We start from the raw sequence: 25,106 nt of genomic DNA, 5'->3' as shown, positions 1-25,106 counted from the left end.
TGGGCTAACTTGAGTATTGGGTGTGTAGATGGGGGAGGGAGCCCTGAAGCGTGAAGGTCTGCCCTCCAAGCCCCACCATCTACCCAGCTTCCTCTGGGGAGTTTCTTTCCAGGCACTGACTGCCTCTTTGAGGTATTCAGTGATTATACCATTTCCTAACACAGAGTTCCTGTACTCACATTGGGTTACCTCCAGATAAACCTGAGGAAAACTGAAAAATCCCTGAAGCTGTCTGTAGCTCATACAGTGTGCCGGGCCTCCAGAACAGCCAGGTCTGCCTTTATTCTATGATAAGGTGGTAGAAAGCTCATAGAACTTGCTGAGAGTGAAAAACAGACAGACCGTGCAGGCCTGCATTTCCACCATTCAGTGGTCAGACTGTACAGGGACTCATCAGGAGGAATGGCTGCCTGTACAAGACAGTTCCAGAGACGGAGAATCGGGGAGAATGAGCCTTAGACCAGCAGTGTTAGTAGACTTCATGAAATAATGAAAAGCAGCAACAGCTGTGGCAGCTGCAGGCTGCACCTTGCTCCACGTCACAGCCTGCCTCCTTGTGAAAGTGATCACATGTCTCCCTGGTGTCACTGGTCACAGCTGCGCCAGATGCTCTGTGGACTGACCTAATTTTGGATGCTTCTGCTTTAGCGAAGTCTGGCTGGAGTCTCAGGGGAGTGTGCTCCCTCCACTAACTAGGAGGGGGAAAGTAATTCATAGATGCATCCTTCCCCCACAGCTGTGAGTGAATTAACATATGTTGACTGAGAGACACTGGGACTGGGACTTTGCTGAGTGCAGACATTTTAAATCACAAGGGATCCTTTTTCAGAAGGCACTGGCCATCTATGGAGAAGGGGGCTCTCCTTGTAGCGCTGTACTTAGGGGTCTAAGCCTAACCCTGACAGTGGCCACCAGTTAGCACATCTGAGGTGCCAGCCTCCTGCTCCTTCCCTCCTCCTCCTCCTCCTCCCCCTCCTTCTCCTCCTCCTCCTCCTCCTCTTCTTCCTCCTCCTCCTTCCTTCTTCCCTCCCTCCCTCCCTCCCTCCCTCCTTCCCTCCCTCCTTCTCCTCTGCCTCACTGGGATCTGGCATTTAAGGTTGTCAGCCCAATGTGAGGGAAGGCAGGTTTGTCTGCCTTGGAGACACCTGGAACGTGTCTCCTTTGTACTGGCACCTCTGTGACAAGTCTTGTTTCCTGGGGGGAGGCTCCCTTAGGAAGAGGGTGTGCACTGAGGTGCAACTCCTTAAACAGAGGTCCCTGCATCAGACAGGTCTCCAACCCTCAGCTCCTGCTCTCTCCCCTGCTGTGTGTAAGGTTGCATGGATCACAGCTGCCCCTGTTGTCCCTAGTCCTTATGGCACTTGTCCCTGGTCCTCAAAGTACCCAGACCTTAGTTGTCACAGTTCCAAACCCCAGGTTCTCACAGTACCCAGACTCTGGTCTTCACACCCAACCCCTCTCGCCTACACATTGTTTAGGTCTAATGCCATGCCACAACCCAAGGGATAGTCTAAGACCCATAAAACATGTAGATATTCTCTCTCTCTCTCTCTCTCTCTCTCTCTCTCTCTCTCTGTGACTGTGTATATGTGTGTGAGTGTGTATATGTGTATATGTGTGACTGTGTATATATGTGTAAGTGTGTGAGTGTCTATGTGTGACTGTGCATATGTGTGTGCGAGCATGTATGTGAGTGTATATATATGTGTGAGGGTGTGTGTGTGTGTGACTATGTATATGTGTGTGTATGAGTGTGTGTATATGTGTGTGAGTGTGTATTGTGAGTGTGTATATATGTGTGTATGTGTGTATATGTATGTTAGTATGTATATGTGTGTGAGGGTGTGTGTGTGTGTGTGACTGTGTATATGAGTGTATGAGTGTGTGTGTGTATGTGAGTATATATGAGTGTGTGTGTGTGTATGTATGTGAGTATATATGAGTGTGTGTGTGAGTGTGTGTATGTATGTGAGTATATATGAGTGTGTGTGTGAGTATATATGAGTGTGTATGTGTGTGAGTGTGTGTGTGAGTGTGTGTGTGTGAGTGTGTATGTGTGTATGTATGTGTGTGAGTGTGTGTGTGAGTGTGTGTGTGAGTGTGTGTGTGAGTGTGTGTGTGTGAGTGTGTGTGAGTGTGTGTGTGTATGTGAGTATATATGAGTGTGTGTGTGAGTGTATGTGTGTGTGAGTCTATATGAGTGTGTGTGTGAGTGTGTGTGTGTGAGTGTGTGTGTGTATGTATGTGTGTGAGTGTGTGTGTGTGAGTGTGTGTGTGTATGTATGTGTGTGAGTGTGTGTGTGTGAGTGTGTGTGAGTGTGTGTGTATGTGAGTATATATGAGTGTGTGTGTGTGAGTGTGTGTGTGTCTATATGAGTGTGTGTGTGTGAGTGTGTGTGTGAGTGTGTGTGTGTGAGTCTATATGAGTGTGTGTGTGTGAGTGTGTGTGTGTGTATGTGAGTATATATGAGTGTGTGTGTGTGTGAGTCTATATGAGTGTGTGTGTGTGTGTGTGTGTGTGTGTGTGTGTGTGTGTGTGTTAGAACTCTGCTCACCTATCTGCTTTCACAGCTGTCTCTATCACTGATCACTTGGTGGACACTGTGACATTGAGTGTTATTGTCTCTCACCTTGTACTTGGCCTCCAGCCTCATGAATCCCATGTCAGCACTGACAACATGCAGACAGCTTTGCTGACACCTCCTCAGGAAACGCTATGTTTCTAAAGATACCCCTGTCCCTCAGCATTCTCTGCAAGTTCACACCTATCCTTACCGAAATCAGAGCACTGTGAAGGCACTGGGAGCTGAGCCTCCCAAACCCAGTCCCCATGTGCCAGGAAGATAATCGGACCACACTCAGAGAGGCCAGGAGCTACCAGGGATGAAAACAGGCCTCTCTCTAGACCATTTCCTCCTGCTCGGTCACTTACCCCTTTAAGTGGATTCTGTTGTCTTTACAACACAGACACATACACACACATGCGCACACACATGCACACGCATATGCATTCACACACATGAACACACACGAACCTCATTTGGATCCTATGACTGGGATCAAAGGGCATGTACAGATTTTGTAATTTGGAGAAACACATGATCACAGTTTACGAAAGTCACAAGATTAACAGTTCACCCTGCCAAGATGCTTGCATTTCTCAGACTATTTCCGTTGCTATGAAAGGCATTTCTTCATCATCTTGATTTCATCATAGCAGTAAGATCATAAAACTTCAGTATCCTGACATTCAGTTCAGCCTTCTAAAGTATCTCCACCCATTTAGGCTCAAAGACATTATTTAAACCTCACATGGCACACAGAAAATACTCAAGAAGCTTAGATTCATGGCACCAGGCACACATAGGGTACACAAACATACATGTATACAAACACTCATACACATAAAACCAATTTTCTAAAAATAAAATGTTTCCTTCTTGTTGACATCTTTCGGTGATTTTTCCTGTGAAGGAGAGCATGCTGTGAGTGGGTGTGAAATGCAGAAGCAGTCCCTCAATTTGTCAGAGTTCTTTTCCTAAGTCAGTCCAAGGCTCGAACCCATCCAGACCCCTCTTTTTTGTTAACACCAAGTTGTTTGGTCTGTCTGTGAACTTGAACAAAATCCACGAAGGCAGCACACTGCACGGGAGTCAGGCACGGGGGCCCAGCTGGGCTGAACAATCCTTCTGCCCAGCTCTGCCTATGATGAGTGACATGTGGACTTCGGTCACTCAGTGTCACTAACTTCACCCGTTTCATGCCTAAAAAGTAGGCTGCATAAGAAAGTGCCTTTCAGAGCTGGGCGGTGGTGGTGCACGCCTTTAATCCCAGCACTCGGGAGGCAGAGGCAGAGGCAGGCAGATCTCTCTGAGTTCAAGGCCAGCCTGGTCTACAAGAGCTAGTTCCAGGACAGCCTCCAAAGCCACAAAGAAACCCTGTCTTGGGGGAAAAAAAAAAGAAAGAAAGAAAGAAAAGAAAGAAAGAAAGAAAGAAAGAAAGTGCCTTTCTGGGAGTTCAGCTAGCCCAGTACATGGTAAGTGAGGTCAAGGTGAGGTCCACCCAGAGTTCTCTGCTTCATATCTTACTGCCCCTTCTTTCCTTTAAATGCCACTGTCACTTGCTGCACTTTTGTGTATTATGTATGTATATGTATGTGCATGTATGCATGTATGCATAGGTGTTTGTGTGTGTGCATGTGCAGAGGCCCAGAGCCCATCACGGAGTGCCTTCCCCAGTACCTGTCCCCCTTATGTTTGGAGACACATTCCCCCATGGAGCACAAAGCTTACTAATTCAGCTAGCCAGTGAACACTTGCATCTTAGCCTTCCCAGCACTGGTATTGTAGGTGCACAGTGCCACACCAGAGCTCTCTAAGTGAGTGCTTGGCCTCCAAACCCAGCCCCTCATGCTTGTGCAGTCAGCTTCTGCCCACTGAGCTGTCTCCCAAGTCCACTTGCAGCATTCCTAAGCCACATCTTAGGAAGAGCGGCTCCCAAGTAAGTTGCATGCCTTTGTGACAGACTCTCGGGAGACAGGCTGAGCCATTTCTTCTCCAAGGTCGCTGTGGGGTTTGATGGCTTCTTACTGCATTCTTTTCCCTGATTGTGATCTGAAAGCCTCTGGAAACTTCCAGAGAATTCTGGAGGGAAGTCACTCAGTAAAATGCCACATGCACTTGTAAAGACATGGCACCCATTAGGAGATAGAGGCTCCAGGCCAGGTCTCCCATGAGACTCTGGTGACATCATGTTGTGGCATTCCTTCCTCTGATTAGAATCAGGAGATTTAGATAAACAACTCTGGGATGCAGTTGTCTTGTTTCAGAAAAGACAAGTTTATGTTCATCATTGAGGCTCAGACTATAGCCCTCTTGAGGTCACTATAAGCTGTGACGAGTGCATGGGCCAGCATATTAATGGCCACGAGTGCTGATGTTGAGGAGGCTAGGCTAGAGGAGGGCTGAGGCCACAGACAAACAGCTGTATTGGTTGTCACTGGTTCACCGTGCCCAGGGTGTGCGTGGCTCTTGTAATTACCCTGCTGTGTCTCAGTCATGCTGGACAAATGCCCATAGTCATAGCAATGGTGTGACTACCCACCATTTGGAGAGAGAAATGCCTGAAGATAAAGTTGGGGCTGGCATGGAAGGGAGAGCCCAAGCCAGTGCCCTGTGTATCTCTGTGCCTGCAAACATTACCAGCACTCCAAGGCACCACCAGGAAGTATAGTGCCGTCTGGGCTTTTATAGATAAGGAGAAACAGGTGCTGAGTCCCCAGAGCAAGTCAGGAAAGGTGGGACCAGAGGGCGCTGCCCTGGCATGTCTGTTCCTGGAGCCTCAGGTGCTTCCTCTTAGCTCCTTCTCAACCCAGGGTGGGGCATCCGTGCAGCACATGCCTGGGATGCAAAGCATACCTGTCACCCAGGTGGCAGGGTGGGACAGCTCTTCCTCATGAGCAATTCAGACAAATATGACTTAGGAACTACCAGAGATGGCATGGGCCAAAGAGGAAGGAAGCATAGAAGCAGACACCTGAGTGAGGTGCCCTTCCCAGTTCAGATATCAGGCCCCCAGGGGTGCTGTCCCAGCTTGTCTGGTCTCACAGACCTAGAAGCTTCTAGGGGACCCTGTTATTTTCTCCTGGAGAGCTCTATATCTTCCCATAAAAGCTGCCGAAGCTAGAGCATCCTCTCTAACCACAGACTTGAGGGTAGGCAGGTACAGAAATCTCAAGCTGTAGTCTATTGAGGTGGCTTAGGGTGTGAAGAAGTCCTGAATTCCATCTCCAGAGCTCACGGCATGATGGTGTGCACATGTAATCCCAGCGCTGGATCCCTAGGGCTCACTGAAGAGTCAGACTAGCCGAATCAGTGAGCCGAAGGTCCTAGAGGGACCCAGTCTCCAAAAACAAGGTGATTGTGCCTGAGGAATGATGTCTGAAGTCTATCTCTGACCCCCACACACAGATACATGAACATGCACACACGCTTGCACACACACACACACACACACACACACACACACACACACACACACACACACACACAGCCCTCGAGCTGACCCAGCCTGAGCAGGAGGGAGCTGCCATGTGGTCTCTATTGAGCTACTGCACTATGGAGGCTGTCCTGAGGGCAAGCCTGCAGCCTCGGGACCCGGAAGCCTGCTGCCTCACTATGGTGATAGTTCACTGCAATCACATGATGCTCTTAAGTTGGAGACCCAAGGAATGAAGTGAAGCAGATTTTCAACAACTTGCACTTTTCTGAGTGGAACTTTCCTCTGCAATGAACTTCGATGACCTTCAGACAGCGTTCTGTGCTGTAGATGTACTTCAACCTAACAGGTCTCAAAGACAGGCTAGCGATGCAGGTGTTAATACCCTGACACTCCAAAGCAGAAATCAATCCCTGCATCGAGAACCTGGAAGAGAAGCCATCACTGAGACATAACTCTCAGGTGGGAGGTGTCAGCCAAGGATGTGAGGGAGTCACATAGGAAGCACCTTGGATCCATGTGCATGCAGAGAGAGAGAGAGAGAGAGAGAGAGAGAGAGAGAGAGGAGGAAGAGAGGGAGAGAGGGAGGGAGGAGGGAGGAGAGAGAGGAGGGAGGGAGGGAGGGAGGGAGGGAGGGAGGGAGGGAAGGAGGGAGATAGAGAAAGGGGAGGGAGGGAGGGAGGGAGGGAGGAGGAAGGAGGGAGATAGAGAAAGGGAGGAGGGAGGGAGGGGAGGGAGGGAGGGAGGGAGGGAGGGAGGGAGGGAGGAGGGAGGGAGGGAGGGAGGGAGGAGGAAGACTAAGCTTGCCCCTGCATGGGATGATGAGGCAGAGCTAGAACCAGCCAGAGAGGCAGAGATATGACCTACCCTGGCTGCTGCTACCCAGTGGGAAGCAGTCTCCAGTCCAAAGAGATGGAGACAGGGTTGCTAAAGAGGAAGATTCAGGGAAAGAAGAGCCAACTGTCCCCAACACAGTAGGACTCAGCTCCCTCTCTAGGGAGCCTTAAATGGATGCAGGTTTCTGACCCTCACACAGCTTGAGGCTGTGTGGTGTGGTGTGTGTGTTTGTGTTTGTGTCTGTGTGTGCATCTGTGTATCTGTGTATCTGTGTATGTTTATGTATGTATGGACATAGTATATGTGTGACTATACGTTTCTCTGTGTGTGTCTTTTTGTATGTGCATATGTGAGTGTATAGCTGTGTGTGTGTATCTGTGTATGTGCATGTGTTATATGTTTTTGAATATGTGGCTATATGTCTGTGTATGTTTGTGTATATCTCTGTATGGCCTGCATACAGTGGTGTTTAGCTAAAGTTCGGGTGATGCTGTTAGCTATTTTCTATGTTCTAAGCACAGGGTGTTTCAAGAATGTGCATGATAGAGAATGATTTCAGAAGTGCTGACAAGATTGTGAGGAAGAGGAAGGGATGGGACACAAAGAAAGAAAGAGACGAAGACAGAGTGAGACAGACTTAGAGAGGACGGGGACACTGAGGAATGAGCCCGGTCACTCAGCATTTGTTCCCTCTGAGATCTTTTATTTTATGTGTGTCCCCTGCCCTATTAGGTTTCTTCCCCGTTTTTCTTTTCAAGTCAAGGAAACAGAGCCGCTTGCACCCTCCATGTGTGGCTATCTGTATCCTCATTCTGGGTGGGGCTTATTTTATCTGCAAGAGGACAGGCATGCCAACCAAGGTATCAGCTGAGAAAATGCCCCATTAGTCCAGGCACAATGTCAGTCCATGGCTCTGGGGCTTCTGGAGGGGAGATAGGAATTTCCAGGGCAAGGGCCTGCTTAGCCTAATAGCATAGGGGATGGAGACTTCTTGCTGTAGACTCTGGGAGGAAACCTCTTGTCCTGCATCCATCCTTCCTGCAAAGGGACATGATACCGCCCTTCTGAAATGTTTCCTCTCTACTTGTATTTCCTTTAGTCAGATCTTCCTATTTCTGAGGCATTAGTCTCTCTTTCCAACTAGACTCTGCCCAGTATTTCCTCCAATGAAATCTTCTGACCCATACAGTCTACAGTACCTATCCTTCAGTGGAATTCTTCTAGATTAGGTGTCTGTCACCTCCCACATACCGCAGCATCACAGGAGTGTGCCATGGTTCCACCCTTGGCGCTGGGCACTTTTAATCCAGAGGATCCATGCATTAATTCTCTTGTCAAGCATGGATTCCTTTGGTGCCCAGCAAAACAGTCTCTAGGAGCATGTGGTCTAGGGAAACAAAGCAGAGTTGCTGGGCAGAACAGATACCTACAGGTAGCTAAATCTACAAGGCCTGGCAACCACCAGTCTCTAGAGACAAAGTGCAGGAGATGTTGAAGTCACAGTTTCAAGGACTTGAACAAGCAGAGAAAGGAACCCCTGCAAAGGGATTTTAAGCTTTTGCCAATGTTGACTCTCTAGGTTTCTCAATAATAAAGAGATGTGGAATGGATTAGTCTACAGATACAGAGAGAAGTTGTGTTTATTCGGTGACTAGTTGGGACCTAAAACAGTACTTGATAAAAGCAGAAAGCCCCTTGCCTGGACATGACCACATACAACTGCAAGGGATGCTGGGAAATGGTCTCCACTTGGATTCCTGTGTTGGCAGATAACCACAGTTCTTTGTCTCAAATAATAAGAAAGGGGTAAAGGACTGGGAGAAATTCCCTTCCATGTATGCATACCTAGAGCTAGTATATATTTGTTTACTTATTGTGTGTCCATGCACACGTGCGTTATGTGTGCATGCATGTGCACATGTGGGACTCAGAGGGCAGCTAACAGGAACTGGTTCTCTTCTTCTACAATGTGGATCACAGGGATGGAATTCAGATTCCCCACCATGGTGGCCAGTGCTTTTTACCCACCGAACTATCTCAGATGGTACCAGGATCTGTTCTTTGAAAACATCCACAAGAGCAGCTTTCTTGGGAAACCTAAGAGTGCTGTCTTTTACATCACTGATGGGGAAACTCCTTTCTGTAGAGACAGACTGGAAGTGTTTTAGGCCAGAGGTCTCCATTCCAACTTTTCAGCTCAGCCACAGCAGTGAGAGAGTGTGGAAGGCAAGCTAAGCAAAGACTCCAGCCAGGAAGATTTAGGGATGTCAGATGCATGAGTCATGACTTGTTGACCCTTTATCTCCAGGGATTATCTATAGGAAGAAAGACAGGATTACTCAGGAATTTAGCTTAAGTAAAATGAAATGATGTAAAGAATTAGACCTGCTAAACCTCAGACCAGCTGTCCACCTCCGGTTAGACACCTTCTCAACTATGACACCAACAGTGATAAGCAAAATTCTCAAAAGTCACTCCAGGTTTTGAGCGTGATGTGACTAGAAAGATGACCGCAAACTTGCTCTCCCAAGTGTGACTTCCTCAGCCCTGAGAACAGAGCTGGCAGGGCTACTGATGCAAGATTTCCCAGTTCCAAAGGTTTACAGAAATGTGAAAGATAAAGCATATTGTGGCAAAAATAATCCCAATAGCTCCATGGAAACACCTATTTTAGGACTGCTTTCTTGAACATGAACTCAGAAAGAAAAACACATTGTGCAATCAACAGCATGTCATTTAAAAAAAAAAAAGGAGCTAAAAACACTTGAAATGTGTGAAATAAATACAGCTGTTGATGTCCAGCAATGCACAGGACATCTATGTCCTGCCACATACACAAGTATGCTCTACAGAATCTCAGCACACCCTGACATGCAATGGACACTGTACAATACACATGAGTAGCTCCTGGCCATTGTATATTTGCTATCTGGAGCAGCTTTGGGGAGGACAGACAAGATGGTGTGGATGGCCAGTCTGCTGACCACCTGTCTAGAACTGATCCCAGTGAGGTCATTTCTTATAATAAACCTGTTTCTGGGAGGTTCTCATGGAGTCCCCTTTGCTAGTATGATTATGTTAATCCCACAGGTGTGAGGACAAAGACCACCGACCCAAATCTTGGCCAAATTAATTAAAGCAAGTAATGAATTAAAGCAAACCTTTTTATTCATGTATACAGGCTGTCTCTCCCTAAAAGTGGGGTTCAAGAGATCAGCACTGGACATGGGTAAGATAAGGGTTTTTATAGTTCAAGAGTAGGCGGTTCCCAAATAGGGGATTTGGCAGATAGATACCTGGGGCTACAGAAGCTGAGCATACGCTTAACAGGTTGATCATAACCAACACCTGAAACGTAGACATGGTTGCAAGGCCATCGCAACAAGGTGGACATAGCAAGATGGTCACAGTAACCTTTTGAAACAAAATCATTGTTGCCGTTATCTGAAAAAGGCAGTACAGAGCCATTTGTAGTTAAGGTTACAGGTGGGGCATAGCCCAATCCTTGAGAAACAAGAGATTTAATCAAAAACAGGAGTGAACCTAGTTTGTCTTTACTATAAGATGGCTCTCAAGCCCCAAACGGAGGCATGCTGGTTGAGCAACTGCACTCTTTCGTTATTTCAGGAAGAGCCCTATGCACATTTTTGTAAGACTCAAAGGTCCCTTGGAAGTTCGACAGTTCTTCCCATCTCTCCTTCCTCACCCCCCCATCCCCAGCACTCAGTGGGCCTCCCCGCTGCTCTTCCCTGCTCTTCAGCAGGCTTTGTCTCTTGCCTGATGGCATTATGTAATGCCAGAGTTCCACAGTGTACCAGCATTTCTGCCCTTCATCCCTGCCTGTGGCCATGGCAGCTGGAAAGCTATGTCTCAGCCTCAGCAATATGCTAAAAGCAGAAAGAAGACAGTGACCCAGGAGGCTAGGCCTGAGCACCAGAGGCAGACAGGAGCACATTGCCCCTCATACATCCTTACCCTGACTCCAGCCTGATCACTCCCACGGCTCCTGGGTTTTCCAGGGCAGGAAGGGAGCATGGATCACTTCAACTACACAGGAAAGTGAGGCTCAAAGGGGTGGATCACACCCAAAGACACCCACTTGGAGGCTCAATCAAGACCCGGTCTCCCTTTTCCTACTTGTCCTTCAGAAAGTCCAAGCCCCTTGCAAAACATAGGTGGGTAAATACTGAGGAGTCTGGTACCCAGATCATTAATGCCTCCTACAGACTGGCCAGTGGCTCCCCTCCTGCTTGCTCCTCTAGGGTAAGTTCAGATACAGAGCTGATTGGGGAGCACATAATTTGAAAGAGAAGCCACAGTTGAGACTGGGCTGTCTCCTACCATACTGGGGTGACTGACTGTCCCAAAGGGTTTGTGTCAGCCTCCACTTGACAGGGGAGACAATCCTAGTATAAACACTATTCAAGACTGCCCAAAGTCCTGAGGCTGAAAGCTGACCAAGGTAGAATAATATCACAGTCTCCATGTTATCTGGAGGTCCCATTCATCCCTGTTCTCTATGTAGAATGTCCTTAATTATCCAAGTTATCTTAGTTATGCTCAAGCCTGAACATCCACCAGGCTTCCTGCAGAGTCTATGCTTTCACCAGTTTTTCTCTTTCTCCAATAATTACATTCACTGCAAAATTAAACCTAGAATAAAGCTGACTGCAGACATAGTTGGCTCGTCCCAGTGGCACTGTGGTGGCAGCAGCTGTTGGTTCAAATTCCCAGTCCCAGTGAGGAACCCACAACAGTCTTTAGTAGCTGAGCATGGCCTAAAGGCAGCCATGGAATTTAACCGGGCTGTCAGTGAAAGACCCCAACTCAAGCCTAGCCTGATACCCACCAGCATGTATTTAAAAATCACTCTGGTCACACACAGCTCTGGGACAAAGAACACATGAAATGGTCAGTCATGATGACCAGTCTCTGGAAATTGTTATTATTACTAGTTTCTATTATCTTCAACAACTGTCTGGTTTCTAAAAATTGTCATGGATTACCCTGCTCCAGAGCACCCAAGTTTTGAAAATAAGTATAAGTCACCCTGTTCTCAGAAAAACCACTAGCTGTCCCATGGCCTTGCAGGTGTAAAAACCAAAATAACATTCCAAACCCCTTGTGGGCAAAATTGTAAGTTCAGTTCCCACCCAATCAGTAAATGACTCATGTATGTTACAGCCAATCAATATGTTGTCACACTCCTGCCTAGTGACCAAAAAGACATAAAAACTGCCTGCTTTGGAAACTCGGAGCCGTTCTCTTCCCAGGGAATAACCCCAATGCGTTGGAATAGAATCCTTTTGCTTTTGCATTGAACTTGTGTCCTGTGAGTGACTCTGTGGGGTGCGTCTCCTGGAGTTGGACTTCACTTTGGGGTCCAACACCAATCATCCAGACCAAAAAGCAAAGGGCCTGCAGGCTTCATTGTCACCACACTCTAAGCAAGGACACAACCCTGGAGGCCAAGTCTCATGAGGTCACCAGACGCCTGTAGTCACTTTATGTCACTTGTCTTTCTTCTCCTATCTCGTATGCTATGCAAGGAAGGCTAGTCTAATCTAACCAGTTTTATTTATTACTGTTGCTGTTGCTTTAAAGACAGACCCTTACAATGTAACCCTGGCTATTCTGGAACTTACCATGTAGCCTAAGCTGGCCTCGGGCTCTTAGAAGTCTCCCGCAACCTCCCAAGTATGCCACCACTCCTAGCTATAATTAAGTTTATTTAAAAGTCTGGTTTCTGATTTTGTTATTTCAGTAGTGTTTGTGTCTGGCAGCTTTGGGATCTTGAAATATTGGTCCCATCATCATCCCAGGTATCAGTTAGAGTCTCACTATGATAGAGCTTTGGCTTGATGGGACAACAGCTAAGCTTGCAGGGTCTGTGCCAAAGCAGTTCTCCTTTGTCTAGAATATGTAGGTGGCTCCACAGTTCCAATTTGAGACAAATCTTAGAGGCTTGCTCTTGGAAGAAGGAAGCATCACAATTAGGTTTAGCTGACCCAGTATATATGTGGAGGGAAAAGTGATGGAATGAGAAAATGGGGATAGCTGATGGACAGAGACCAAGAGTGGAGGATCTCAGGGTGGTTTAAGATGAGGCCCACTGGGAGGATCACGTGGGTTTGGCAGACAGTCCATAGCTTTTCTATACCTGGGTCTGGGCAGAACAGAGCCTGGCAATGCTAGTGAAGGTTGCTCTGTTTAGTTCTGAATAGACCCATCCTAGTCCCTAGGTAGGAAAGTAGATCCAGACATGTCTATTGCACTGTTACTTTATTTATTATGTTTTTGATGTTACTTTTTTTAATTGCACGGAATTACAGGTCAAAGTTCAGAAAGACAGTTTTGACAGTGCATAAATTTGCTTGGGTCAGGCCCCAGGAAATGGAAGATTCATTTTTCCCCCATTTTTCCTCTCCATCCGTTTTAAGTGCCCCAAAGTCCCAAGTCTCAGATCTCCATTTCTCAAAGAGAGGGTTTCTTCAAGAAAGTTTTTCCAGTTTAAATCAAGAATATTGATAGATAGACTTGAATGCTGAAATCACCTACCAAGGCAGCCTTGCATTTTAAAGACCACACACACCAAATGCAGAAGTCACCTGATTCTTCCTAATTGGTAATCATTTCCAAGACTGAGTCTTTCATTTCACCAGCACATTGGCCACCTCCACTGAAGTGGCCTCAAATGAACCCTTTAAAAGCCCACTCAGAGCCATCTGGAGCTGCTAACGTCCTATACACCAGAGGTTCTCAACCTTGCTAATGCTGCAACCCTTTAATACAAACAGTTACTCATGTTGTGGTGACCCCAACCATAAAATTATTTTTGTTGCTATGTCATGCCTGTAATTTTGCTACTGTTATGAATTGGAATATAGACATCTGATATGTAGGTATCTGGTGTGACCCCTGTGGAAAGGGCTGTGACCCACAGGTTGAGAGCCACTGATCTGCACCCGATCCTGAGTGGCTTTTCTTTTGTACCTGGCTCTGTTACCACCACACCTGTGGGTCCTGTACCCCAAGGTGACTGCTGCCCTGTAGACAGAATTGTAGCATAAGTTCTTGGTGTTCTGTTTGGTTGTATAGTTGAGCAATGCTTTATTCCATAAATTAGAGTAAGTGTTCCGAGGGACCCACAGAGATAGGTGCAAGGGCAGATTCAGGACAGTCATGTTTTAGTTACACTCTGTAAGACAGTCAGGGAGCCAGACAGCCCCAGGCTGTTTGTGTTGTGCTTTTACAAGGAGTTAAAGGACTGGGGGATGCTGCAACCACTCACCAAGTGCAAGCTGCTAAGATGGAGAATCTGCCCCATTGTCTCTCTTTCCACAGAGGTCAGAAAACAGCTCCCTTTAGGCTGGGACACTGGAGCTCCAGCCTAGTGACTCCATCTCAGCACTAATCCAGGCTGTGGGACCACTGAGGAGACACGTCCCAATCTGCAATGGCGTCAACATCAGCTTCTTTTCCTCCTTCCTCTCCCTTCCCTCTTCCTCCCCACTTTTTTTTGTTTTGGGGGTTTCTGCATGTTTTTGTTTCTGTATAATTGAGGAAGGAATTCATAGGACACATGTGAGCTATGTAGCTGAGGACAGTCTTGAACTGCTAATGCTCCTGCCTCCACATCCCAAGTGCTGAGGTTACATCTGTTCCTACCATTCGTGGCTTAGCCTCTTTAGTTGCCAAAGCGCTCCAGGTGTGGAGCAGAGGTAGAGTCGGGTGCTGGGCCCTTAACCTTCATGAAACGAGTGAGTTTTAAAGAGTGAATATGCCTTTCACTCAGGCTGTACTACATTAGACTGCCTTCCTACTTTGACTCCTTTTGCCACCTTTCTTGGGTTTGACAGCAGAGTGAGAACTTGAGTGCTCATAGCTTTAAATGACCCTTAACTGATTTCCTGGAAGAATCAGGTCACAGTCTGAACAAGTGACACTCTGCTGGAGGGAGGGAGGGGTTACCCGTGGACAGAAATTTTTTTGTTGGGGATGGATTTGACCAAATTCTTCAGCTCTGTGCATCCTTTGAAAGAGTATGTTTGCTGCTGAAGCCAGGACTAGAGGACGCACTTGTCTTTATCCAACTTTATCTTCCCTGCAAACTCTGTTCATCCTTTGGATACTAGTACAAGGAACAGCCTCACTCTGGCCCTGCCATCCATGGCCATCCTGCTCTCCAGGGGGAAGCATGAATGTCTGTCCATCTCCTTCCATTTGCAGAGCATTTTCTGACATCTCAGCTGATCTCCGCACCCGCCCCCACCCTCCTCCCCACTCCCACCCCACCTCCACCCCGTGTTATACTCAAGCATGAGATGGAGCTCTGGGTATGTGCACTTGCGTTTGAATAGTCAGCAGGGTTTCTTGAGTGGGCAGACATCTTTATAGATGATCACACACTCAAATGTTGGTCATAGGGCAGAGTTGACGAGTTGGTGTCATTTTTTTTCTAGACCTTTCTGTGAAATCCCAAGAATAGCATTTGTTGACAACTTCGATGTGTCTCTTGAATTCTCAGTGACTGTGGGATGTTTCTCTGGTTAAAGAACAATGTGAAAACTCCAGAAGTGTTAGCCCTCCAGCTGACTAACACCTTTTCTTTCTTTCTTTCTTTTCTTTTTTTAAGCTCTTGAGGATACCGCTGAGTGACTATGGGAAACCACGCTGGAAAGAGAGAGCTAATGATTGAAAAGGCCAGTAAGGTAAGACCGGCTGAGGCCAGCCCTCCTGCCCTGTGGCTTTGGTCCAAACAAAGATAAAGTGCAGTTTTAACAAGAACAGTTCCCGAATGGCTTGGTGAAGGCTGGGTCCTTGCTGTTCTGTTGTTATAGATGTTGTTACTCATCTATTCAGGATTGCTGTCAGTGGGTACATGGTGGCCTGGAAAGACGATGGAGGAAAGGAATACAGTCGCACAGAAAGTGGGAGGGAAAACAGAAAGGGAGAGGAGAAGGATGCACCTGGGAGCCATTGGGCTCACTCTAGGCTCAGATAGTGTAGCTGTAGTTTAGTGAAGGCAGGGTTGGAGCCAAGGGGCACCACAAAGTCACACCATACAACAGAACTCACGGTTTACAGGGGGAGGTGCAGAAATGGCCTCTGCGGGAGAGCTGAAGGAAAAGAGGAAGCAGGGGCAAGAAGGGCTTGCTCCAGCTGACTAACTGAAGCACATGCGCACAGGAAGTGCCCTACTTAGTGGCTGACGCTGATGGCCGTGTCCTGTTAGGTCCCTGAGAGCAGGCCAGTGTAAATGCCTGAATGCTAACAGCGGGGTCCTTGCTTCCTTGAAAAAAGTGTTCTTGTCTTTCAACATACCTTTGTCAGTAGTATTCCCAAATTCCACTCTCTCCTTCACCTCAGTGTTGAAATCGTGAACATTTAGACCCGTTCGCAATCTGTGTTAGTGTACATACAGCACCTGCCTGTTCCGTGGAGCCCTGACATCGGCTTGGGAAGCTCGACCTGAGTCTGGGGGTGGGCAAAGGAGAAGTAATTGGGCTGTTTCCTCAGCCGGGTGCTAACTCAGACACCTGCCTTCCGAATTCAGCTGTCGGAAATGTGGGTAGATCGGGGCCTTTGCCCGCGGAATAGCAACATCCCTCCCTCCCAGTTCCCTCCCAGGGTCTTGCTCTGCCCTGGCTGTGCCTCTCAGTCTCTCAGCGGTCCACACGCAGATACTCAGCTGGGACGTGCAAGGCTCCTGTGTCCACCACATATCCCACTCTTGTATGACCCAGGTTTTCCCTGAAATTGGGGTTGTCCCTCTGCCTTCAGAAGTTCACGCTGTCCATGGCACACCAGCTGCTGGCAGCCCAGCCGCAGTTTTCAGTTCTGTGTCTTCCCCACACCTTCTACAGCTTGTCACAGAACGTTTGGAAAGCACAGATAGGCAAGACAGAAGAAAAAGAAATTAGGAACTATACCCTTCTTCCAGCCAGACAAACTTAATTGGGCACACCAACTTCCTCTCCCAGGTGGGGTCCCCGTCATGCTCTTTCCTGGGGGAGTTTGACCAGTGCTGTCACTGGTATCTCTGAGTCCCTCCCTGCTCTAGATCGTCAAACAGATTCCCAAGTGGCCACAGAGTACACTGGCCTACATTTCTGTTCATTCTTCATCCTTGAAGAATCTTTGTGAGTCCCAGGTAATATATTCTCTTTGTTACCTTTTCATTGTTCTGATAAAGCATGACCGAGGCAACTTGCAGAAGGAAGGGTTTATTTGGCTGATATTTCCAGAGGGTTAAGAGTCCATGATGGCGGAAAGTGTGGTTGCAAGCATCGGGCACGCAAGCAGGAACCGGATGCTGGGAGCTCACACTGAACACAAACACAAAGCAGAAATGAACTGGAAATGGTGTGGGGCCTTTAAACTCTCAAAGCCCACGTCCTGTGCCCCACCTCCAGTGCTCACCTCCAGTGTCTCACCTCCAGTGTCTCACCTCCAGTGTCATTGTCATCAAAACTACCCCAAATGTCCACTTGCCAGTTTTCTGAGCCCCCTCCCCTGCCCCCACCACCTAATTCACAGGGGAAGAAAAACCATTCAAATTCTTTTTCATCAATCTTATCTCCAACATTAATGTCCCTACCACTTGGAACAAAACATGGTATGGCCGTCACACAGAAGCTCTTTTCAAACGCTCACCGCCTCTCTCCTGTAAGCCCGAGCAGCATTTATTTAATAACAGTAAATGGTAAGCCATCTCTGCCTGACTCCACTTCAAATTCCATTTCCATATCAGCCAGGGGGCAGTCACACACGACTGGATGAGCTCACCCCCAGAAACGGAGTGCCAAGTTCTGTGCTGCCCTGCTAGCACGTCACCTGAAAGTTTCAAACAGGATTCTCTAGCTTCTCCACTACTAACTTATATAAATGAGTCGAGTTAAGGTGACTCGTCACTATAACACAGTTAGCATGCTTACGGGTTCTGTGGCTGCCACTGCCTGTAATGCCCGGCCCTCACGGGTTTTAGGAACTCACTTTGGCCAAGCCAGCTTAATTAGAATCTGCTCTCACTAAAATCGAAAGTGGAAAGACAAGTAAGTGCTCACACAGTGCCAGGTTGTCACAGCCTGACATAGCCAACTGCTCAGAATGACTGATTTGAAACCCCAGCTTCAAAAAAACTCTGTATCTCCTTGTTGACTGACACTGCTAAATAACACGGTATACCTTGGATTTGCTCCAGTCTGTCAAAGGGAGATGGATGAGTCGATGAGGCCTTTTCGTGGGCTTCTTTTGAAGCCCTTACTTTTAAAGTTCTGATGACTTAAAAACCACAGACCCTTAAAACTACGGTCTCCATGTGTGTTTTCATATGTAAGAGTTCTTTCCCAATTAAGCTTAGGCTTTTGTAGTGCTTCAGAGTCCATGGAAAAGGCCCTCTGCTTCAGGGTCCTGAGCTGTGTTCCCATGGAGGGAGGGCCCTGAAGGGAGAAGGAACTACTCCCATTCATCAACCACTCACTGATCTGGAGCTGTGAACTGGGACTGGCCCCAGGAAGCTCCAGACCCCTCTGTCCCATGAAGAATTCCCCTCCTCCCACATTGAGACACTGGGGCAACCCAACAGCTCTTCCATGACTCTCCTTACACCTTCCGCCACACAGCCAGATGCCAACAATCATGCCAGTTTGTCTCTGACTGGCCCCACAATAGCAGACTCCCTCAGGTTCTCCAGTGTGAAGACCCCCTATGTCTCCAAGGCTTAAACACCCCAGTACAGCAAGCCCTCAAGTGTCTGGCAGATAAAACCCCTTTTAGCATTCCTCTGCTACACAGAGTGTCTTCTCTTAGACTCCAGGCATCACTGGTCATGGGGAAGAAAGCCAGGGTTCTCAGTCTCTTCTCTTCATCCACCATATTCAAGTCTCTCAGGCCAAGTTTTCCCAGAGGGAAACACAGCCTAGAAATGTAATCACCAACTTCTCCTGCTGAGGAAGAGCTCTAGGAAGTTAGGGCAAGGTGAAATGTGCCATGCTGTGATATTGGCGAGGCCCTACCTAAGACACTGCCATCCAGCTGGAGAGGAGGGCTCTGGAGTCCTATAGGGGACCAGAGAACACTAGTTAGGGGGGCTGGGGACTAGCCTCCTGAGACATGTCACAGTCTCACAGACTGGGTGTCAGTTCCTCCCAGTGTCATTCCTGCTTTCAGAATTGGGGGCATCCCCATCTTCTGAGTCTTCAGTCATAAACAGCTGTCCCTCACTAATTCACCAAATTTTTACCACTCTGTCCTTCTATGCCCAGTTTCCATCTCTGTTATAGCAGTTTGGAAAACCAGGGAATGAGATGACTCCAATTGCCCTGGGTAGTTTAGGGGATATGCCCAGGAAAAAGTTGGGGTGACCACACTCCTGAAAGCTTCTGGGGGAGGCAGGCTGGTCCCATGAGCTAAAAGCAGCCTCCTGATAGGGGTGTCCTGTGCTCAGCTCTCATGGGTATTAGAGAAGGCTAACCCCTCCATCATTTTCTTTCTCACAGGTCACAGGGCAGATGTCTGGGATCCAGCAATCCATGGGGTGGGTCTCCTGTCAGGCCTTGTAGGTTTCACCTTCTCCATGTGTCTCCTGTTGTCCCCTGTAGGTCGCCATGTCTTAACTTCCCTTTCTCATGTTGGAGCGGGGCCCATGCTAAGAGCTGAAGTTTAACTGGGCTTCCTCCTTGATGGCCCATTTTTAAACAGTTATTTTCTGAGGTGCTGGGGATGGATTTGGAAGTAGAAAACTCAGTTCTCAAGCTATGTATTATTTGATAAGTCCTGGCAAAGACGGGACAGTTGAGACATTAGGAAAGAGAACTCTCTAGGTCTAGCTTGGCACTTGGTCTCGGCATCTGAGCCTTTCCCCAGGAAGCTATCAATACCTCCTTTTGGACAGATGCCACAGCACAACCCAAGCTATCATTCTGTCCCTCTCCAGAAAGACCCTATCTCAGTGCAGGCTCTGTTATACAAGATACATCCAGACCTGTTCTAACCCACAGGGCAGACTCCTGAATTCTTCCTTACATCTTCTGGCCTGACAGGAACTTGTAATTCCTAAGTGGTTACATCCCTTCAACTCCCAGATATATACTTGGGGTTGGATTAGTCCATTCATGCTTTATGCCATGCATCCATGAGTGTCTTTGTAAACACCCAGTGTGTGCCCAACACTGATTGACTCTGATGAAAATCCCAATTTATGGCACCAGCCACTTAGATGACATTGGGCTGCAGCCACCTCAGGACCATGGAGGAAGCTATACTCTGAACAGCAGAACAGTAGCACAGTGATACAAAGTATATCTGATCCATCCTCAAGATGACTCACTGCCTAAAGAGGTCCAGTGAGATTTTGACACTCACAGCATCTGGAGGCATGATGGGATGCAAATGCTGGTTAGCATAGAGCTAGCTAACTGTCAAGTTGGCAGACCATAGAATCACCTGGGAGAGGGAACCTCGGTTGAGGAATTGCCTTGATCAGAGTGGCCTGTGGTCATGTTTATGAGATTGAGTTGTGAGGACCCAGACCACTGAGGGCGGCGCCATCCCTAGTCAGGCGATCCTGCACTATGTAAGAAAGCTAGTTGAACATGAATTGACAAGCCAGTCAACAAGTAGCATTCCTCCGTGGTTTCTGCTTCAGTTTCTTCTTGAGTCCCTCCCCTGACTTCCATTGATGGTGAGCTGTCACCTGGAAGTCAATATGAACTTGCATTGTGGCCAGAACATTTTCTCATGTCAACAGAAAGATAACTAGAGTGGCACCGCAGAACAGGACATCAGAGCAAGCCTGAAAGAGCCTCAGACCTTAGAGAAGAGACACGGCACCTATGCACATCTGTGGATTGGTCCGAGCATGTTAAAATACCACCAAAAGAAAGAAGAGGCTTTTGTACTCACAAAAGCATCCTTTCCCACAAATCTCTTGGCAATGTTGGAGGGCGTGGCTTCTTTGACTCAACTATATGCCAGCTTGCTATACAGGGGCAGCCCATGTCCTTAAAGATCCTGGCTCTATTTGGTCATCATGATACTTGTCATAGAGGCTGCTGGGAACCTGAGTCCATTTTTCAGGATTGCTGTTATTGAGAGGGAGGCTAGCTTCTTCACACCCCCTGGAATCTCCATTTTTTTTGTTTGTTTGTTTTTTGTTTTTTTGTTTTTTTGTTTTTTTTTTTTTTTGAGCGTTAGGGTGTTAGTGGCACTGTCTCTCAGCACATAGGGTAAGGGTGACTCTGCTGCTGAGAAGACAGCCTGGGTGACATCCCAAAAGACAGTTGCTTCCTGGAGGGCACAGAGACATGAGTGCCATTGTTCCTTACAGCATTGCCCAGATCAGCACCCTAAGGAGAAGAGCTGCCACCCTGGGAAGTGCAGAGTGCAGATTCATCACTAAGGATAGATGAGGGAAGGCAGGAGGAAGAGGCTGTGATCTAGGCAGGACAGCACAAGTCCCTTAGCTCACCTCTGCCTTCAAGGGAGGAGTCTGACTCTTGGCCAAACTGACCAGAGCCCTTGGGGAGCCACCACCACCACCACCACCACCACCACCAGAGCTCAGAATATTCTGTCCATATCAACAGAGTTCACCAGCTTTGCTCTGTTGATGGGGGAAAGGCACTGGGAAGTTCTGGCCTTTGGAGTCCTTTGGGTCCTCCCTCAGCTTTCTGTGTGGCCTCCTTTCCCACCTATGTGAACAACTGTTCTGGAACTTTTGTTGGGCATTAGAATTCTCTAAGGTTACTTTTGGATGAAGAGGGGTTTGGTCCTTCCCCTGGGGTAACCCCATCTTTGGCAAATCATGTGTATGCTTAGTGATTGTTCCAACCCCAGTCTCTCTCATTGAGACTGATACTAAACTGACATTCTGAGAATGAGACATGTTTGCAAATATAGGCAGCTTTGTCAAAGCAACACAAAGCTTTCCACTGAGATGAAAACAGCATCTTTCACTCTGATGGGGAAAAATCTGTTGCCATGAGAACACTGGCACCCCAGTGAGGGCTGTGAGGGGTGTGCTGACTGCTCTCAAGGACACTCTATATGGAGCTTCACACCATGCGGCACGCATCACCCGGGTAGCATGTTGTCAGATCTATAGCTTTCCAGAAAGTTCTGTTCCTTCCCTCATGACTGCCTCAGCAATGAGAAGTGGCTGGCTTCAAACTGTTGGACCCAAAAGTGAAGTCCAACTCCAGGAGACGCACCCCACAGAGTCACTCACAGGACACAAGTTCAATGCAAAAGCAAAAGGATTCTATTCCAACGCATTGGGGTTATTCCCTGGGAAGAGAAAGGCCCCGAGTTTCCAAAGCAGGCAGTTTTTATGTCTTTTTGGTCACTAGGCAGGAGTGTGACAACATATTGATTGGCTGTAACATACATTAGTCATTTACTGATTGGGTGGGAACTGAACTTACAATTTTGCCCACAAGGGGTTTGGAATGTTATTTTGGTTTTTACACCTGCAAGGCCATGGGACAGCTAGTGGTTTTTCTGGGAACAGAGTGACTTATACTTATTTTCAAAACTTGGGTGCTCTGGAGCAGGGTAATCCATGACAATTTTTAGAAACCAGACAGTTGTTGAAGATAATAGAAACTAGTAATAATAACAATTTCCAGAGACTGGTCATCATGACTGACCATTTCATGTGTTCTTTGTCCCAGAGCTGTGTGTGACCAGAGTGATTTTCAAATACATGCTGGTGGGTATCAGGCTAGGCTTGAATTAGGGTCTTTCAAAACCAGCTTGGCTCACCACTGCTCTGGAGTCTTCTCCTCCCCACAGATGTTCAGTCCAGGCAGAGCAGCCATGATTGCCAGTCTCTGCTGGTGTCCAGGCACGGCTTGCTGAATGAACTGTTCAAACGCTAACTCACCAAGCTGTCTGGAGTGTTCCAGGAGATGCTGTGCCATCACACACAGGCAGGTGGCAACAAGTGATGTCTGAAGACAGTGTGACAAGGGCAAGGACTCTCCATCCTCAGTGCCCAGAGGATACTGGGATAGGAGACAGAAGCCTGACATTCCTGAACTGCCTGGCAATGCTATTTTTTTTCCTTTTTTCTTTTTTGTTTCTGCTCAGCTTTCAGTCTTCCATACCCTATCACAGAATAGGAGCAGGAAGTGCCAAGCCCCATCCCTTCCAAACTGACCCACAGTGTGGTGAGAAGGCCACACTTGGTGGACACCAAATCTGCTGGTGAATTTTACCTTTCTGATTTGAGTGCAGTGCAGGGTGTGGGCAGGATGGATCCATCCATGTGTAATTTCCATCTTTTGGATAAGCCACATAAACAGGTAGAATGTTGGATTGAGATCTTCGGGCACTGGAAAACATGGACTAGGAAGACACACATACAGAAGAACCAGGCAGTGCCCAGAAGATTCTCAGTGGAAAGGTTCCTGGGTGTGTGGAGTCACAAGTGCTTTTCCTCCACGAAGAATTCAGAGCAGAAGTCTTTTCTCACAGCTTCTTGTTCAAAGTATGACCACGGGGTTGGCTCTGACATGTGCCAGGTGTTCCGCTTCTCTGAGAATTGGGGAGCACAGACAGCTTTGTAAACCAAGGTTGGTCACAGGTCTCACCAAAGGGAATGTAATTATTAACAACCTGCTGTGTAATTAGCAAGCATATCCAAGGCCTCCACACCCCTAGTGAGAATGATGCCGGCCGCTGGTTATGAATTGGTCTCCAGCCCAGTGGAACTGAAGCTGCAACCCGATCACATGGTCTGTAATCAGTTCCAACTGGCCATTAGGGAGCTCCAGCTGGCCATTAGGGAGCTCCGAGCCTCTTCACACTTTCTCTCTGACTTCACCCTGTGCACTCAATGCTCAGCAGAGCCAGGTCTGTGAATCTTGGTATGACATCAACATGCAGAAAAGCTCTCAGCTCCACCGTAGGCCAGGAACATTAGAGGGCTGAAGGCTGAGAGAGCCCTAGGCCACTCAGAGCCCAGGGGAGATAACATCTGTTCTTTCACCCACATTGTAGGAATTTGGCTGGCTGGCTATTTTGTTTAGTTGATAAGTTGGTTGGTTTTGTTTGATTGGTTGCTTAGTTGGTTGGTTGGTCGGCTGACTGCTTGGTTGGTTGGTTGCATGGTTGATAACTGGCTGGTTTTGGTTAGTTAGTTGATTGGTTTTGATTGTTCGTTGGTTACCTGGTTAATTAACTGACTGATTTTGGTTGGTTGACTTATTAGTCAATTGGTTGGTTTTTGGTTGGTTTGTGTCAGTTGATTGGCTATTTGACTTCATAGTTTGTTTTTATTAGAAACTGTGTCACTGTACATATCTGTCACAGAACTTCTACGACACAACAGTTGTTAAATATAAATGGTCTGCTTCACACTGGCTGTTAAATGTGAAAGCAGCATAGAGCACAAACAGATTTGAACCCTGGGGGGGGGGGGGGCTTGGGATACAAATGAAAGAGGGTTGTAGCCAAGAATCCAGAGCCCAAAGGTCTGAGGGTCCCCCATGCTCACCTGCAGGAGCCCTGATAAAAGGCAGGAACAGATGTCAAAGACAAAACTGTCATCAGAGATAGGATGCCCCACCCAGAGCAGGATGTCTGGTGCCTTCTGAACCAGAGTAATTGCGTTTGTGAGGGACTTATTTTACATCGTTTCCCATTCAAACTTGGGTTCACACTTGACTGACAGCAGGAAGGCAACAAGGTAGAGCAGATGATCATCCAGAGTCCTTAGTGACTTCCCCAAAAGTGCCACCATGCCAGTTCAGGAGGGTAGGGCTTGTCCTGCTGACAATGGGAGCATATTCATCGTCCCCTTAAGATGTCACAGGATGAGAGGGGTGTGGTTGAATGCAAGCTGCTTCCATGCCACTTGTCCTGCTCACCCATCCCCGTGCTTGTGAACCTCACTGGGCCACCACTTATTTTCCCATGCCAGGACAGTCCAGAAGTGCCACTGGTAACTATACCTTTGAGGACATGTTTGCTTCAGACTCTGAACATGCAGAACATGTCCTTCAGAAGCCCCTTTCTCTCTCACAGCCTTGTTGGTAAAGCTTTACATTTGGAAACAAGAGAGACGTCTACAGATGATTTTTAAGAGTGTGTCTGCATGTGTGCGCATGAGGACAGGTGCCACAGAGGGCCTAGGTCTTCGATCCCCTGGAGCTGGAATTACAGGCAGTTATGAGCCACCTGATGTGGGTGCTGGGAACTGGACTTTGGTCTTCTACAAGGTCAGAGTGCTATCTCAACCCCTGAGCCATTATCTCACCAGTCTCAGG

The 25,106-nt window shown here is 47.6% G+C and overlaps 1 protein-coding gene and 1 long non-coding RNA gene across 7 annotated transcripts in view; one reads left to right on the top strand and one right to left on the bottom strand.

Moving 5' to 3' along the window:
* The window catches only part of Mbp (myelin basic protein), a 110,741-nt gene that overhangs the window by 9,872 nt on the left and 75,763 nt on the right, over window positions 1-25,106 (top strand). For all 6 annotated transcript variants that reach the window (XM_035440308.1, XM_035440307.1, XM_027403697.2 and 3 more), the window contains exon 2: window positions 15,470-15,545. In XM_035440308.1, the coding sequence (XP_035296199.1) occupies window positions 15,495-15,545 (51 nt within the window). In that variant the 5' untranslated portion in view covers window positions 15,470-15,494. The remainder of the gene's footprint in view (window positions 1-15,469; window positions 15,546-25,106) is intronic.
* LOC113834481 lies at window positions 8,457-11,665 on the bottom strand. Its single transcript, XR_003483021.2, has 2 exons — window positions 10,131-11,665; window positions 8,457-9,149 (listed from the first exon to the last, which is right to left on the bottom strand). It is a non-coding gene; the product is annotated as an uncharacterized LOC113834481 (long non-coding RNA).

This window comes from Cricetulus griseus, chromosome 2, assembly GCF_003668045.3.
Source record: "Cricetulus griseus strain 17A/GY chromosome 2, alternate assembly CriGri-PICRH-1.0, whole genome shotgun sequence".
Classification (NCBI taxonomy): Eukaryota; Metazoa; Chordata; class Mammalia; order Rodentia; family Cricetidae; genus Cricetulus; species Cricetulus griseus.
This window is presented reverse-complemented; position numbering and strand designations above follow the sequence as displayed.